Below are 13428 nucleotides of genomic sequence, written 5' to 3'. Positions count from 1 at the left end.
CACCTTCTGTATTGCATGTGAGTGGGGTGTTTTTGTTTTTGAGTAACCATCTCAGTGGCCCTGTGACTTTGTGAGTTCAAATCCAGGTCGAGCCATACCAAAGACTCTAAACAGGGGACCCAGTGCCTCCCTGCTTGACACTCAGCATTAAGGGGTTGGATTGGGGAGTTAAACCACCAAATGCTTCCCGAGCACGGCTGTGTTTTTAGTGTGTGCCTGAACCGCCACATATATAAAAAACTAAATCTTATGGGTAGAAATATTCCACATAAAAAACATCTGGTTTTCTCTGACTATTATGGGATTATCACAGTCATTTCTGCTCAAAGCTTTAATCCTTTCCTTTACCTGTACTTGCAGTGCAAAAGTGTGACACGGTGTTGGTGCGTCCGTGCCCCCGGCGCGTTCACGGTCACGAACAGAGTCTGAGACAGCTCCTCCTCGCTGGAGTACTCCATCAGCAGATTGTAGTCACCTGGAGGCAGCAGGCGCACACGAAGCCCAACGCTAATCTGAGGCAGGAAGGAAAAGAATTCAAAATCTACAACTGACCTTTTTACAGCCGAACTTTAGACATTAAAAAAAAGAAAGCTTCACAAAAGCCCTGTCTTTCAGTCCCTCACATCATTTCCACTGCAGACAGCCATTTCAGGATGTCGTGGGGTGACCCTCTCCACCGGGCAGGGGCGCGGCAGGTGGTTATCATTTCGGCAGCTGGCATCCTTGCTGGACACGGATGGAAATGCGTCCAGGGACAGATACTTGTACAGCAGGCAGCTGGACAAACGGGTATGAACAGCTCAGAAAAGACCCACACAAAAACAATGACAGCTTGGCCTGTTATTGGTTCGTTCTGCAGACCACACTGACTTCATGGCCCAGTTAGAACAAACACTGAAACATGAAAAGCCTGGAGAAAATTCAAGAAAGAGATGGAGTTATGTATAACTACAAGGCACATCAGTGGAAAAAAAACCTTCAGATATTTCGAACTGCACTACCAGCACTTCCCCCAGGCTAACACACACACACTTTCTCCGTGGAACTAGCAGTGATCGGCTAAACCCTTTCTTTTCATGTGCACGATATGCACATCCATCTTTGCAAAAGTTTGGATGTCGTTTGTATTTAGGACAAGGCCGGCTCTAGGATGACATCATACAATGGGCGGCACCAACAGGGGGTGAAAGGGTCCCTTAGAGATTGAGTCATCTTTCCTCCAGGTTAAGAAAATGAACTGTGAAAATACCTAGTGTTTCATGTAACAAACGTTCTTTAGTGTGCCAAAGGTAACATTTTAACATGTACATGGATATGGCTTAGTCTGAAAGGCTTATAAAAGCAGGAAATAGCCCTTTTAAGTGTAAATCACACCAACAAATCACTCAATGTTAAAACATTTTAAAAATGACAATGACAATGAAAAAAGCAACAAAAAAATGTAAAAAGGTACTGTAGGACATCACTGACTGTATGAGGATGTTTGATTTTTGACTTTACAGTTTTTTTTAAATATATCTTCAATCTCTGTTTATAAAAGTTTTCTGATTAGTATGGTGCATTCCCAGTATCGCTTTATGCCAAATAACTTTCAGCTGAAATGATGGTAAGGTGAAATGATCCTTGAGATAATTCTTTTTTCCTTAAACTTTCGGGTAACAAAAACCCTGTAACGGAGCCCACAGGTGGAAGCCGGGGAGGAGGGAGGGGCGAAGAATGAGCGCTGAAGGTAAGAGAGAATGAACAATTGTACACCTGACTTAAATAGGATGCTGAGCAGGTGAGTTAATTGACTGACCCGCCTTAGGGGAGTAACCTGTAACTCTGCAGAGTGTGCCTGCTCGAAAATGCGACGAGTCGCTATTAAATGCCCCATAGTACCTACCTTTTCTGTTTTTTTTTGTCAATAAAAAAAAAACGTATTTTCCAGAAATAAAACTAAAATTCTAAAAAAATAAAAAAAATAAGAAACAGGAAAAATGAATAGTTTTACTCAGTTGCATGTCTCAGTTAGTGGTTCAGCTGCCGACTGCTTTCACCCGTAAAGGAAGCTCCACAGCAGAGGTTTCAAAAATACAGTAGCTCTGACTTTAAAGTTTGTATTGGAGAATAAGTTTTGGGCTAACATCAAAAAGAATCACTGACAGATTGACAAATGTGTTAGCATACTCACTTCTTGCTGGTTTCAGGTGTGGAGCTGTAGGTGCACGGTTCAGTAACTCTCATCTGTAGAAGTGGAGCTTCATAATATGCACTGGGCAGCAGGACCAGGTAGTCCTACAAGACGAAGAAATCGTTGTGTATTTGAAGCACACATGTGCTGTTCCTACTTGTGTAGACGAGTAATGGCACCCTTGGTAACTAAAAAACACTTCGCTGACTAAACATTACAAAATATATCCCCGCTTTCCCGCCCATAACCCGTTAGGATGTCAGGAGTCTGTAGATCTGCGCGACGGCAGGCAAATCTCACCAGCAGGACTCCCTGAGCCTCGATGACCACCGTCCAAGTTCCTGGATTCAGGACAAAAGGCTCCACAAAATTGTTTTGAGGAACATTAACGAAGGTGGGTTCAATGCTGGGAGCAAAAACAATGGGTTTGGACTGCTCGGAACCTTTGGAAGACAAACAGCAGCCATGAGAAAAGCACATTGCAACATGTTTTCTTTAACAAGAGGCATTGTTCTTAGCAAAAAGTAGTACATTTTAAGTTTATTTGATTAAGTGTACTTGAGTATAAGTACACCAAGTATACTACAGACCATGTACGTGCAGAGTAGGAACAATACTACTATACTTCTCCAGACTAAATTGGAACGTTTTGTTCACCTTTCAGCAAACGGCTTTCACTGATTCACACAGGTGGTTTGGCAGAGATGCCCTTCCTGACACGACCCTGTATTGTATCCGGACTGGGGACCGGCACAGGGGGACCCAGACTAGAGCCCCCTTGTGGCTACATAGTTAGGCAGTGGCATGAAGGATCTGGCCCATGGACCCACAAAGCTCATTGCACCCCCTGGGAATCAAACCCTGGTTTCCCATTTGCAAGTCCTACAATGAGCCATCCAGCCAAACATTTTACATATATGATATATTGATGGTATATAAAAAAGAAACTACAATATACTGCCTCACTTTTAGTATAGACTAAGTATACTTGTAATACAGTTAAATAGACTAGTTTTTACTAAGGCTGTGGCAGTGAGAGCAAAACCTAACATCAGTCAATGATGGCGATAAAGATTTACAGTTGTAACATTTAGTCAAAAACACTGATACTGTCTTGTGACTGGAGATGACCTACCTCTGCGGTTGGCCTGATAGGCTCTTATTTTACCGTTGGAGGTGGTGCCCTCTGCATTTATATAACTGATGATGAAACGAGTCAGATACAGGTCTGCCTCACTCACATAAACCTGGAGCTTCACTGCAGTCTACAGAGGCCAGGTCCAAGGGGTAGAAAGGAACAAGAAGGAGAGCACAGGGATTTTGAAGGACATTAACTATTTCATTTTCATGCCTCGAGCCCTAGACTCTGCTTTCATCTGTGGCCCGGAAAAAGAAAAATGAATGGACTTCCACCAGACAGACCCCTGGTCCGACGCACAGAGAAGGCGAGGAAGAGAGAATGAAATTTTCCTCCCTAAAATACAGTGTTTCTGTAAAGTCAGTGAAAATAACTTCATACAAGTTCATCTGGAAACGTCCAGTTAAATAGTCATGATGGCACCAAAGAATTAGATCCAAATTAAAGCTGCAAGGAGCGCATTGACTGTATAAAATAACTAGATAAAGTGAGTGTGACGTCACCCATAGAAAATGCCTTACTTCCAGTTTCAACCAATTTAAAATCAAATTTAATCATCATTTTTTTGCAATACGTCGTTAGTAAGCAGTGATTGGTCACAATCAGTCTGAGTCAAGGACTGAGATTGTTGGAAGTCCACACCCCCTACCACTTGAAAGCGGGTTTGGGATATTCTATCAAAGTTGACGTCAAATGTTTTAATCTGATTGGTCAGTTTATCACTTGAACTACAGAACAAACACCATTAAAAAATTTAGTATCATCAAGAACACATTTAAAAAGGGTATCAGATAAAGAATAAGTGAGTATTTGCTGTTTATTTCTCTCTAGAAAGTCTATGGAAGTTTGGCTTCTTTCCAGGGGGAGGGGTCACTCAGTCCACTTCTCATTTACAGTCAATGGAGCAGGGTTAACAGGCCCAAAAGATTTGCAGGTGCCTGCTGCGGCATCCTCTGCTGCCAAATCCCTGTGGTACCCTGCATGGTCATTTAGCTCCATTTCTGTAATGTCACAGACAATGCCAAATTGAATAAGGTCAAAGGTCAAGCAAACTATTTTTGTCAAGTCAAGTCGCTTGCAGAGCCTGTGTGCATACTTTAGTGATTCCAGGTAAATGTTTAGGTCGTTTTTTTCTCTGCCACATCCCAATCCTTGCCAAATGGCACTATACACGCAGGACATAACGATCTTTTATCTTTGTTTGGATGTGCCTGGCATGGTACAAAGGTTAGCGGCCTCCCACAAATGTTTAGTTTTTTAACATCAAGCATTTGATGCTGCTGTAATGTCATCATTTGGGGAGCTGAGCAGATAAAATAAAGTTTTATATGGGATTCACGACATCATAACGTAATGTACTTTGGTCTGACTGTATCTAATCTAATCTGAAATGTAGTGACTTGTGACTTGGTTCCCTATCCACATTAAACATACCATTAATGTTTGTGAGGTTTGATGTGTAGCAAGTGTCATATTTTTATCACACCTTTGATCAAATTTCAAGCATCCACACTTGACATTTGATCAACGTATAAAACAAGGGAAAGGGAATATGTTTTCAGCCAAAGAATGAGTGGCAAAGAAAGAAAGGCATAACAGCAGAAACCAGCCTCCTGTCCCAGCACTTACAGTTACCACAGTAGTAGCTCCATTCATCCTCTGTGACTGACACCCGACCCTGAACAGCAGACCCGGCCCAGTTGGCAAAGCGCAGCACCACATGATAGAGGTCTGGAGAAGTGATCGATACCGACACCAGAACCCTGGACTGTTTAGCAAAGAAAAAGCAGCAGCAGCAAAGACGTACAGAGATCAAATATGAAGAATTGAGAAAAGAGAGAAAGAGTGAAGAGAGAATCCATAAGGAAGCGTTAAGAGGGTCAAACCCACCAATAAAGATCACAACACCAACCCATTGGACTGCAAAGATGGAAGTATCTACAGAAAAAAACTAAATAAATCAGCTAATAAATTCTTATTTATTATTTAAAAAAAAGAGATTACTTAGATCTAATCTGAAATAATTGTTTGGGGAAAATAAAGTGTAGAACTGAAAAAACAGCAAAGGTCAGCACAGGTCAGTACAGGTCACATTCATGCAAGATAAAGGAAAGGTGTGGGCCACAGTCACATCTATGTGCATGACTATATTATACGTTTATATACTATTATTCCCATAAGTAGATTAATAAAGGCTTCTTACCTGAATGGATGACATCTGAGCATAACCTCTCCAGCTGAAATTTGGGAATTCCAGTAGGTTGTAACCAAATCTCACTGGTCGCCCATCCATCATGGTTCCCTCCTCAATCTCAAATTTTAGATGATGAAGGTCAGGAAAGTAATGATCTGGACGAGGTCTGCAGATAAGCTAACATTTAAAATGCTACCCATCTGGGTTCTGAACAAGTGTACATCTGTGTGTGAGGATCGGTCATCTTTGGTTTGTTCAATAATTTGTCATGTCACACTGAAGATTTAATGTCCAAAAGTGGCTAAAGATTGCCAGACTAATGTATAACAGCTGGAGGTCTTTTTGTAAAACTGTTCTTTCTGTGTAGGTAAAACAAGACTGAAGGCAGGAAGAAAGAAACAGCGTTTATCAGCAAACGAATCAGCAAATAAAAAACGCTAGACCTAATGATTCTTGGCAAAAGAGCAAAGGCGGGTTATTTTGATGCTTTTAACCATTTTAAATCTCAAGTGATCCCATTCAAGGTGGAGCTGGGCCTTGTGTAGGCTTCCATCAAATATGATCATTCCCAGCCTGCAGTACAACAGGGTTTGAAAGGTGTTGACTGCTCTGCTGAACTCACACGTTACACTTGGGTCCCTCAACGTTGGATCTGCACCGACACTGGCCATTTTGATCTTCACAAAATGGACCCAAAGAGCCCCCAATATCACACTGACAACCTATTGATGACAAGAAAAAATGATGCTAGCAGCCACATTTTAGTCTTTGGACAAAGCTACAGTTTAACCACACTTACTCTGGCAGCCAAAGTAGTTGTGATGCTGCAGGTTATAGAAGCCATCTTTGCAAGCAGAGCAAGCCCCACTGCAGACACTGGGCTTACAGTGACACTGACCAGTTTCCTGGCAGACATGTGACATAAGACATATGCTGTTACGGTTAGCATGACAAAATGATTTCAGTCCATACAAGAGGTGTAAACCACATTTCACACTTTGAATTTCAACAAGTGAAAATCTCAACCACAAAATACAGACAAGAAGAACAATGCATTTCCAGAGGAAGTGGCCCACCTGTGCACACTCTGCAACACCACTCAGAGTGCCTGCGATGTTACACTCACAGCCTGCAAGAGAAAGCAGAGATCTGAGTTCTCTATTCTCCAAAGTTCATCAAAACCACAGAGACGATTCTTAGAGCGAGTCTTACTGGAGCATCCATTCGGAGAGTCCGGGGAGAGGTTCCAGTACAGAGGCTTACACCGGTCGCAGGCCGCGCCCTCCACATGGCGGCGACACTCACACTGACCCTGAGTGAGAAGAGAGTAAAAAAAAACTGCTTACCTGAGCTCCACCTAAGTTCACGTCTTGAATATGTCTACTGAATTACTCAGTCGTCTCATCTATGGTGCTGTCAAAAGCTTTGTGCCGTTTTCTCCTTTTTTTGGGGGGGATGTTTTTGCCCTTAAAACCTTTAGATCATCAAACAAAGATAAATCCTCCAAACTAGAAACAGTTTTTAAAAAATGATGACTAATAATCATTAAAATAACCTTCATCTGTTTTGAAGCCATTTTAAAATGGAAGGTGCTCATGAGGACTTCACCTGCAGACGAGGACGTAAAGCTCACGTTTGGAATAAGTTACACTTGAAAAACTGATAAGCGCTAGATTCCAAACTCACTTTTAGTAATCCCCCATAATGCATATACAAGGGCATTTCATAAAGACTTACCACATGTGGCAGAGCAGCGAAGTGAACAGAACCGGCCGGATGACACGTTCCAGCTGTCAGTGACACGAAAATGCAAAGGAATCACTCACTTAACAAAGCTGCAGGTGTCAGTAAGGATTGAGGCATCTTAAGTAACTCATGACAGGAGAAATTCCCAACTTCACTGAGACAGAATGAGGGACAAATCTCTACTTGTCTTCAGAGAAAAATACTGCTCTAAATAACAGCAGAAAACACAGTTGTGGTGTTTTCTGCTGTTATTTAGAGCAGTGTTTTTCAACCAGTGTGCCGTGGCACACTAGTGTACCATGGGAGATGGTCAAGTGTACCGTGGGAAATTTCCCTCATTAACTGATCTAAAACATTTCCCATCTCCAGTATATCAGCTCTTTGTTCATCCAAACAGCCCCTGATAAAACACTGAGGAGTTAGGGAATATGAAAGATCATGAAATACTTTTTTATTTCTGTTTATCTGATTCTATTAAAGACATTTTGATAATAATGACGGTACCGCGATTTAACCGCAGCTCCAGCTCTGTTTTAGGAAAAGTCCCGCCCCTTTAACTGTCTCCACCAATCACTCTTGGAGGCTTAATCACATGTCATCAGTCTGACCAATCAGAAGTGGTTAAAGTCTTCACTTCCTTGTTCTGATTTAGCTCATTAGTCTCTCAGTTCCAACAAAAATACCAGCTAAAGCTCACCACAAAAAACACACATCTTTAAATCTTCTAACTTAACTTTTATGACATCTTTAAAAAAAAAAAACAGCTGCAACTTCCAGCTTTTTCTGCCACAATTATAACAAAAATGCATGTGAGATTGCGGAGGGGCTGTAGATCAATACAGACTATCAGTTTCTCCTTTTTTTTTAAATTTTGGATGCTGGTGTGCCGCGGGATTTTTATCGAGGTTAAAGTGTGCCTTGACTCAAAAAAGGTTGAAAAACACTGATTTAGAGATTAGCGTGCAAGGATTTTCACGGTTTGCTGTTCTGCACAAATTGTTTCTGAAGTCTTCCTGAAGCAGATCAACACGTCAAAGGTAAAGATCCACACCAGGCTGGTGTTTGTGCGATCACCTTGGCAGTTGGGGAATCCGTAGGAGCCGTGTGGGCAGGCATCGCACTTCAGACCCACCACACCCGGCAGACACATACACTGACCCGTGGTCTGCTCACAGGCCACATGGCGGGAGCCCTCGGGGGAGCAGTGGCAGGCTGCAGAGAACACGGGACCCTGATGACTTACAAGTAAAAATCAGCTAGGGCCACCTCTTTCTACATTTTTGATGGCAGTTTTATCCCAATTCTACATCAGATGTAGCAGCACGGATAATAAACTCACACACAGGCTAAAACAGCTCATCACACTCACACTGTTTCTGTGTTCAGTTGCTTTTTAAACACCACAGGGGCAATTGTTTAAAATAAAACAACTAGTTGCAGATGGAGCCACTTCCTCAGGTGTCATTTGATATAAAGCCAGTGTTTCACTGTTTTTTCACATGCTGCTGCTCAGCATACTCACAGCAGAGGCACTAAGGGCCAGACCAAACTCTCTTCATGCAGCAGAATTTGAAAGCTGAAGCAAAAAGTTGGATGGCAGATTCTGATCGGAGCAAAATGGAAATGCAAGAGTGCACAGTTTCCTTTAAAGTGACCTGACAAACATGCGACAGGGAATTCAAATGAAGTAGATTATGTATCAGTAGATGATGGATGTCTTTGGGCCATTTGAATAAAAAAACCACATGAAATCCATAAAGCACACATGTCAAGGTCAAGGCCTACGGCCCACATCCGGCCCGCCGTGTAATGTTATGAGATCATTTTATGTTATTGGTATTAATGCCCCAGCAAATTGTAGCGCTGATAACATATACACTACCGATCCCATAATGCAGCACTCTAGCTGTCCTGATGGACACTAGCCCTCACAATGCCGAAGAGAAGAAGTAGATTCTAAAAACAGAATCTTTACAACCAGATTGGAGGCAGAATAAATGTTTCGGACATTACTGGTAAACGTTTGTCTCATTTGTGGAGCGAATGTGGCTGTGATGAAAGAATAGAATCTAAGACGCCGCTATGAGACAAACATCAATTACAAACTTTGCTGAGAAGCTGAGCACACTGAGTTGGCACCATGTTTTGGATTTTGGCCCCCTGAGCGATCGAGTTTGACACCCCTGCCATAAAGAAAGGCCAACTTATCCAAATGAACAGAAACATTGAGAGACGTGTGCGTTTATTTTGTTCTCCCAAAGAGCCATTAACCTTTACTTAAACAAGAGAGCCACTGCCCTTATAACTGTTCCCGTAGGAAAAGAAAATGCTTTATTGAAAAATTATTTTGTTTGCTGACGTTTTTAATTATTAGAGGGAAAATCCGAAAAATACTTGGAAGATTAAACATTTCAAATGCTTGCAGCTGGAATGACCCAAAAAATAGCAGAATTGTTGCATTGTCGGTATTTAATGAACGAATGTTGAGCAGAGAGTAATTTTCAAATGTTGTTGTAACAGTGACAATGACAGTCATTTTTCACAGGACCATGATTCATCATCAGAAGGTTTTCATAATTTTGTCCCACTTAAGTAAATTTTGTGAGGCGGGATAAGTTCTATCTGCTCTACAACAAATCACAATGCAAAAGATAACCTTTGCACATTTTTTATTAGCTATTTATTCTATTTTTTTTATATTTTGCACATCTTTTTACCTGCACTGTTCTGTAAATAGCTTTTTAAATTATACCACCTTGTTTGCATTTATGCTACATTTTCTTTGTTCTTGTTTTTTTTTTTAAATTATTCTTAGTCTTTTTTTCCCTCTGCTGTCAGTTGCTATGGTGACAAACAAATTTCCCACGTGTGGGATCAATAAAGTATTTCTGATCCTGATTCCTTGTGAGAACCAACACTTACGCGTGCAGCTTGGATAGCCATAGTAACCAGGGGCACACTGGTCACAGGAGGCTCCACTGTAGTTGGGTCGACAGTGGCAAATACCGGACACAGTGCAGCTGGAGTCCAGCGACGTCCGAGGATCACAGACACACTCTGACGAAAGTAAACACACAGCTTTCAACAACAAACCCACAATAGATCACATCCAGGCTGCAGCCAGCAGACAGGAGGTACGCCCTCCTCGTCCCAATCATTGACTGTATCTGAGGACGGGACTGAGTGAGAGTGTGATGTCATCTGGCTTCAATCAAATGAAATCAATACAGTTGCCATTTTTTACGATACGGATGGCCCCGTGTTGGAGCCAGATGTCGACAAAAAGCACTAATTGGTCTGGGGTCAGTCTGAATTAGCATTTCTATGGCAACCACCCTCACCAATCAGTAGTGAGCTTGTTGGAAGACCACGCCACTTCCACTTGAGAAAGGGCTTGGGAGAATCTGTCAATCAAACGTTTTGAGTGTTCCGTGTGAGATCCCATGATTATGTTAAGTCATCTGATTGGTCAGTTTATAAGTTTAATAACTTGCAATAAAGAAATAATGCATAAGAAAAGAGAATTATCAAGAACATCTTAATAAAAGGTATCAGATCCAGACTGGTTATCCTGGCCAATAGAAAGAGTGACTTTTATTTCTCTATAGAAGTCTATGAGATTTGGGCTTCTTGGAGCCAGCAGGTAGTTCCTGTTTGGAACGCGAGGGGGGAGGGGTCACAGTCCAGTTCTCATCTATATTCAGCCAATAAGGCAGCCCTGAGCTTTAAGGACATTTGCCTTTCTTTCTCTCCCTCTTCTTTTGGGTTGGAGGTGTTTCTGTGTCCCTGTAACTGCTTCATTTATCAAAGCTGCGTTCACACGATCTACGTGTCGCACGGCACCTTTGCTGCTCTGCTGGACGTTTGTCCTAAAATGTGTTCCAAAACCTGACACCCCAGATGCCTGTAGGAGGAGCTCCTGGCAGAGGTTTTTTGCCTGATCGCTACATGTAGAAGAAGACATGGATGATGTTTAGAGATCAGGTTTATTTATTCTAAAGAGTTCTACAAAGCATCAGTAATCACGTCTCCATGTCTGGGTTCATGACATCATTCTGAGACTCTCCCGGTACGGTGAGGTTCACTCCTGTTGTGGTAGTCACATGTGAATGACGGCGCTTTCAGCGGTACTTCCATCTCTCTGTCACCCAGTTTGATGACTACCTGTACCCCACCTTCTCCCCCGTGTTGGTTTTGGACTCCACATCACTGAACACATCAGGGGCCCAAGCTGAGTTCCTGATTGGTGGATGTGACCCATCTTCATTGCCAAAGTTCAGGTGTCTGAACTCTTGGCGTGCTGTGTTGCGCTCCTAAAACCGTGCTGCTGTCGGACTGGCGCGCCGCATCCAGTGCTCAAATCATGCACAGGACTTCAGATCGTCTCTGCATATTGACTTAACAGTGAAACTGGAAGCCTCTGCCACGTGAATTGCATTCGGTGTGGACTCAGCATAAGACTTGCTCAGAGATCCCCTGTGCCAGGTGCTTACCTTGACAGTTGGGGAAGGAGTGGAATCCAGATCTGCACTGCTCACATCGAGGGCCCTGAAATTCTGGCCTGCACAAACAGCGGCCAGAGGCGTCGCAGCCTTCAGGCAGCGAGCCTATGGTGCTGCAGCCGCACACTGCACACAGAGAGGTCAGGGGTCACTGTTCATCGACATCCTTCAGCAGAAAGCAAGCAGACATTATTCCGTGACTTCAAAAAGGATGCCTCTGTAATGTTACAGAAACCTCAGCCCCTCTCAGGAAAGAAGGAGGTCTGTTTGCGGCCCTTCTACCTACAGCCTTAGAAACTTTAACCAAGAAAGACTTTTCTGTCCAGCTGTGGCCCCAGATCAGATCATCTGCTTCATACTTCAGAAAAAAGTATGAGGAAAGTATGAGGAAAGAGTTCAGCGGCTCACGTTGGCAGAGCGGGTAGTAGAAGTAGCCTGGTGCACACTGATCACATTGGGAACCCTGGAAACCATTTCGACACACTCCATCACCTGACACCAAGTCACATGACCCGTCGTAACAGCCTGGACCCAAACACTGGCAGGCTGCACACACAAACACAAAGAGTTAGATCAACTATAATGGCAAATCCAGGATGACAGTTTTTACAGTATTGGGATTGAATTCAGAATGAAAACACAAAACTCAGCAATGAGGCTGCATGTTTTTATCTTTACAATTGTTATTATTTGGAGGTCAAACTGGTGGTCTGTTGGAGGTTGTTTTAAACTTTAAAACATTAAACATTAAAATTAGTGTTGGGTTAAAAGAACCTCCAACATGGTCCAGGTGCTTCTCACCCTGGCAGTTGAGTCCATAGAAACCCGGAGCGCAGGTGTCGCAGTGGTCCCCGGTGAATCCTGGTTTACAGATGCAGGTTCCTGTTCGAGGGTCCGGCCTGCAGGAGTTTTCCACTGTGCCTGCTGCACTGCACTCGCAGTCTGAGTACAGACAGGAAAGCATGCAGCAGACTTACAGATTCAGCAGCCATTCCTTCTGGTTAATCATTTAAATGTAATACTTTTGACAGAGCCGGTTAAAATAAAAACAGGGTTAAAGACGCACTTTGATGAATATGGTGTTTTTGTCATGTTGTTCTGGCTCCAATGTGGCTATCCATTTTTACTGAACCAGCAATGTTATGTTGGGGTTGTGAGGGGCTGTAAGCTGGCAGGAAAGAGTGTAAACAAAGGGATGATGGAAAGTGGGGGCGGGCTAACTGCCGCGCTAACAGTCCCATCCACAACACAGAGGTAAATTTCTAATGAACTCCTGTAGAACTCCTGCAGAAATTGTGCTATCATTTTTATTCCTATTTAATCAAAAATGCTTTTATCTTACTGGTTTCATTGTTATTTTTATTCTACGTTTATTTTTCTTCAATTTAGTTTTACTTTACATCATATTTATTGATTGTTTCTGCTTTTCCTGTATTGTTTGTTTTTTTATTGTTCAGCGCTTTGTGATGTTATCTGTAAAAGCCGCTATATAAATAAAATGTACTTACTTACTTACTTATAAGGACACAGGTTTGGGGATTTTGGCTAAAAATCAACATGATCATGATTAAAAGGCCACTGGGAACATTTTGAAAATTGATCAAAGATAATCGGAGTAGGGCTTTGATGACATAGGTTCAGATTCCTGCATGTGTGAGTACAACAAAAACATGGA

General features: G+C 42.4%; 1 protein-coding gene across 2 annotated transcripts in view; it reads right to left on the bottom strand.

Annotated features, from left to right (window-relative positions):
• Positions 1-13428, bottom strand: part of lama5 (laminin, alpha 5) — a 129232-nt gene that overhangs the window by 58866 nt on the left and 56938 nt on the right. The window contains exons 12-27 of one of the 2 annotated variants that reach the window (XM_023957048.2): positions 12555-12695; positions 12162-12299; positions 11745-11879; positions 10174-10308; positions 8326-8463; positions 7243-7295; positions 6718-6817; positions 6582-6634; positions 6305-6410; positions 6128-6227; positions 5515-5671; positions 4941-5079; positions 2474-2616; positions 2174-2277; positions 624-777; positions 349-512 (exon numbers count right to left, since the gene is read on the bottom strand). In XM_023957048.2, coding sequence (XP_023812816.1) covers positions 349-512; positions 624-777; positions 2174-2277; positions 2474-2616; positions 4941-5079; positions 5515-5671; positions 6128-6227; positions 6305-6410; positions 6582-6634; positions 6718-6817; positions 7243-7295; positions 8326-8463; positions 10174-10308; positions 11745-11879; positions 12162-12299; positions 12555-12695 — 1960 coding nt within the window. Of the gene's footprint in view, positions 1-348; positions 513-623; positions 778-2173; positions 2278-2473; positions 2617-3308; positions 3439-4940; positions 5080-5514; positions 5672-6127; positions 6228-6304; positions 6411-6581; positions 6635-6717; positions 6818-7242; positions 7296-8325; positions 8464-10173; positions 10309-11744; positions 11880-12161; positions 12300-12554; positions 12696-13428 lie in introns of both variants that reach the window. The other variant, XM_023957049.2, reaches the window with a different exon arrangement.

The sequence above is a fragment of the Oryzias latipes genome, chromosome 7 (genome assembly GCF_053564925.1).
Source record: "Oryzias latipes strain Hd-rR chromosome 7, Olatipes_Hd-rR_3.1".
NCBI classification, from domain to species: domain Eukaryota; kingdom Metazoa; phylum Chordata; class Actinopteri; order Beloniformes; family Adrianichthyidae; genus Oryzias; species Oryzias latipes.
The sequence above is the reverse complement of the archived record's forward strand: the minus strand, read 5'-3'. Positions and strand labels throughout refer to the sequence as shown.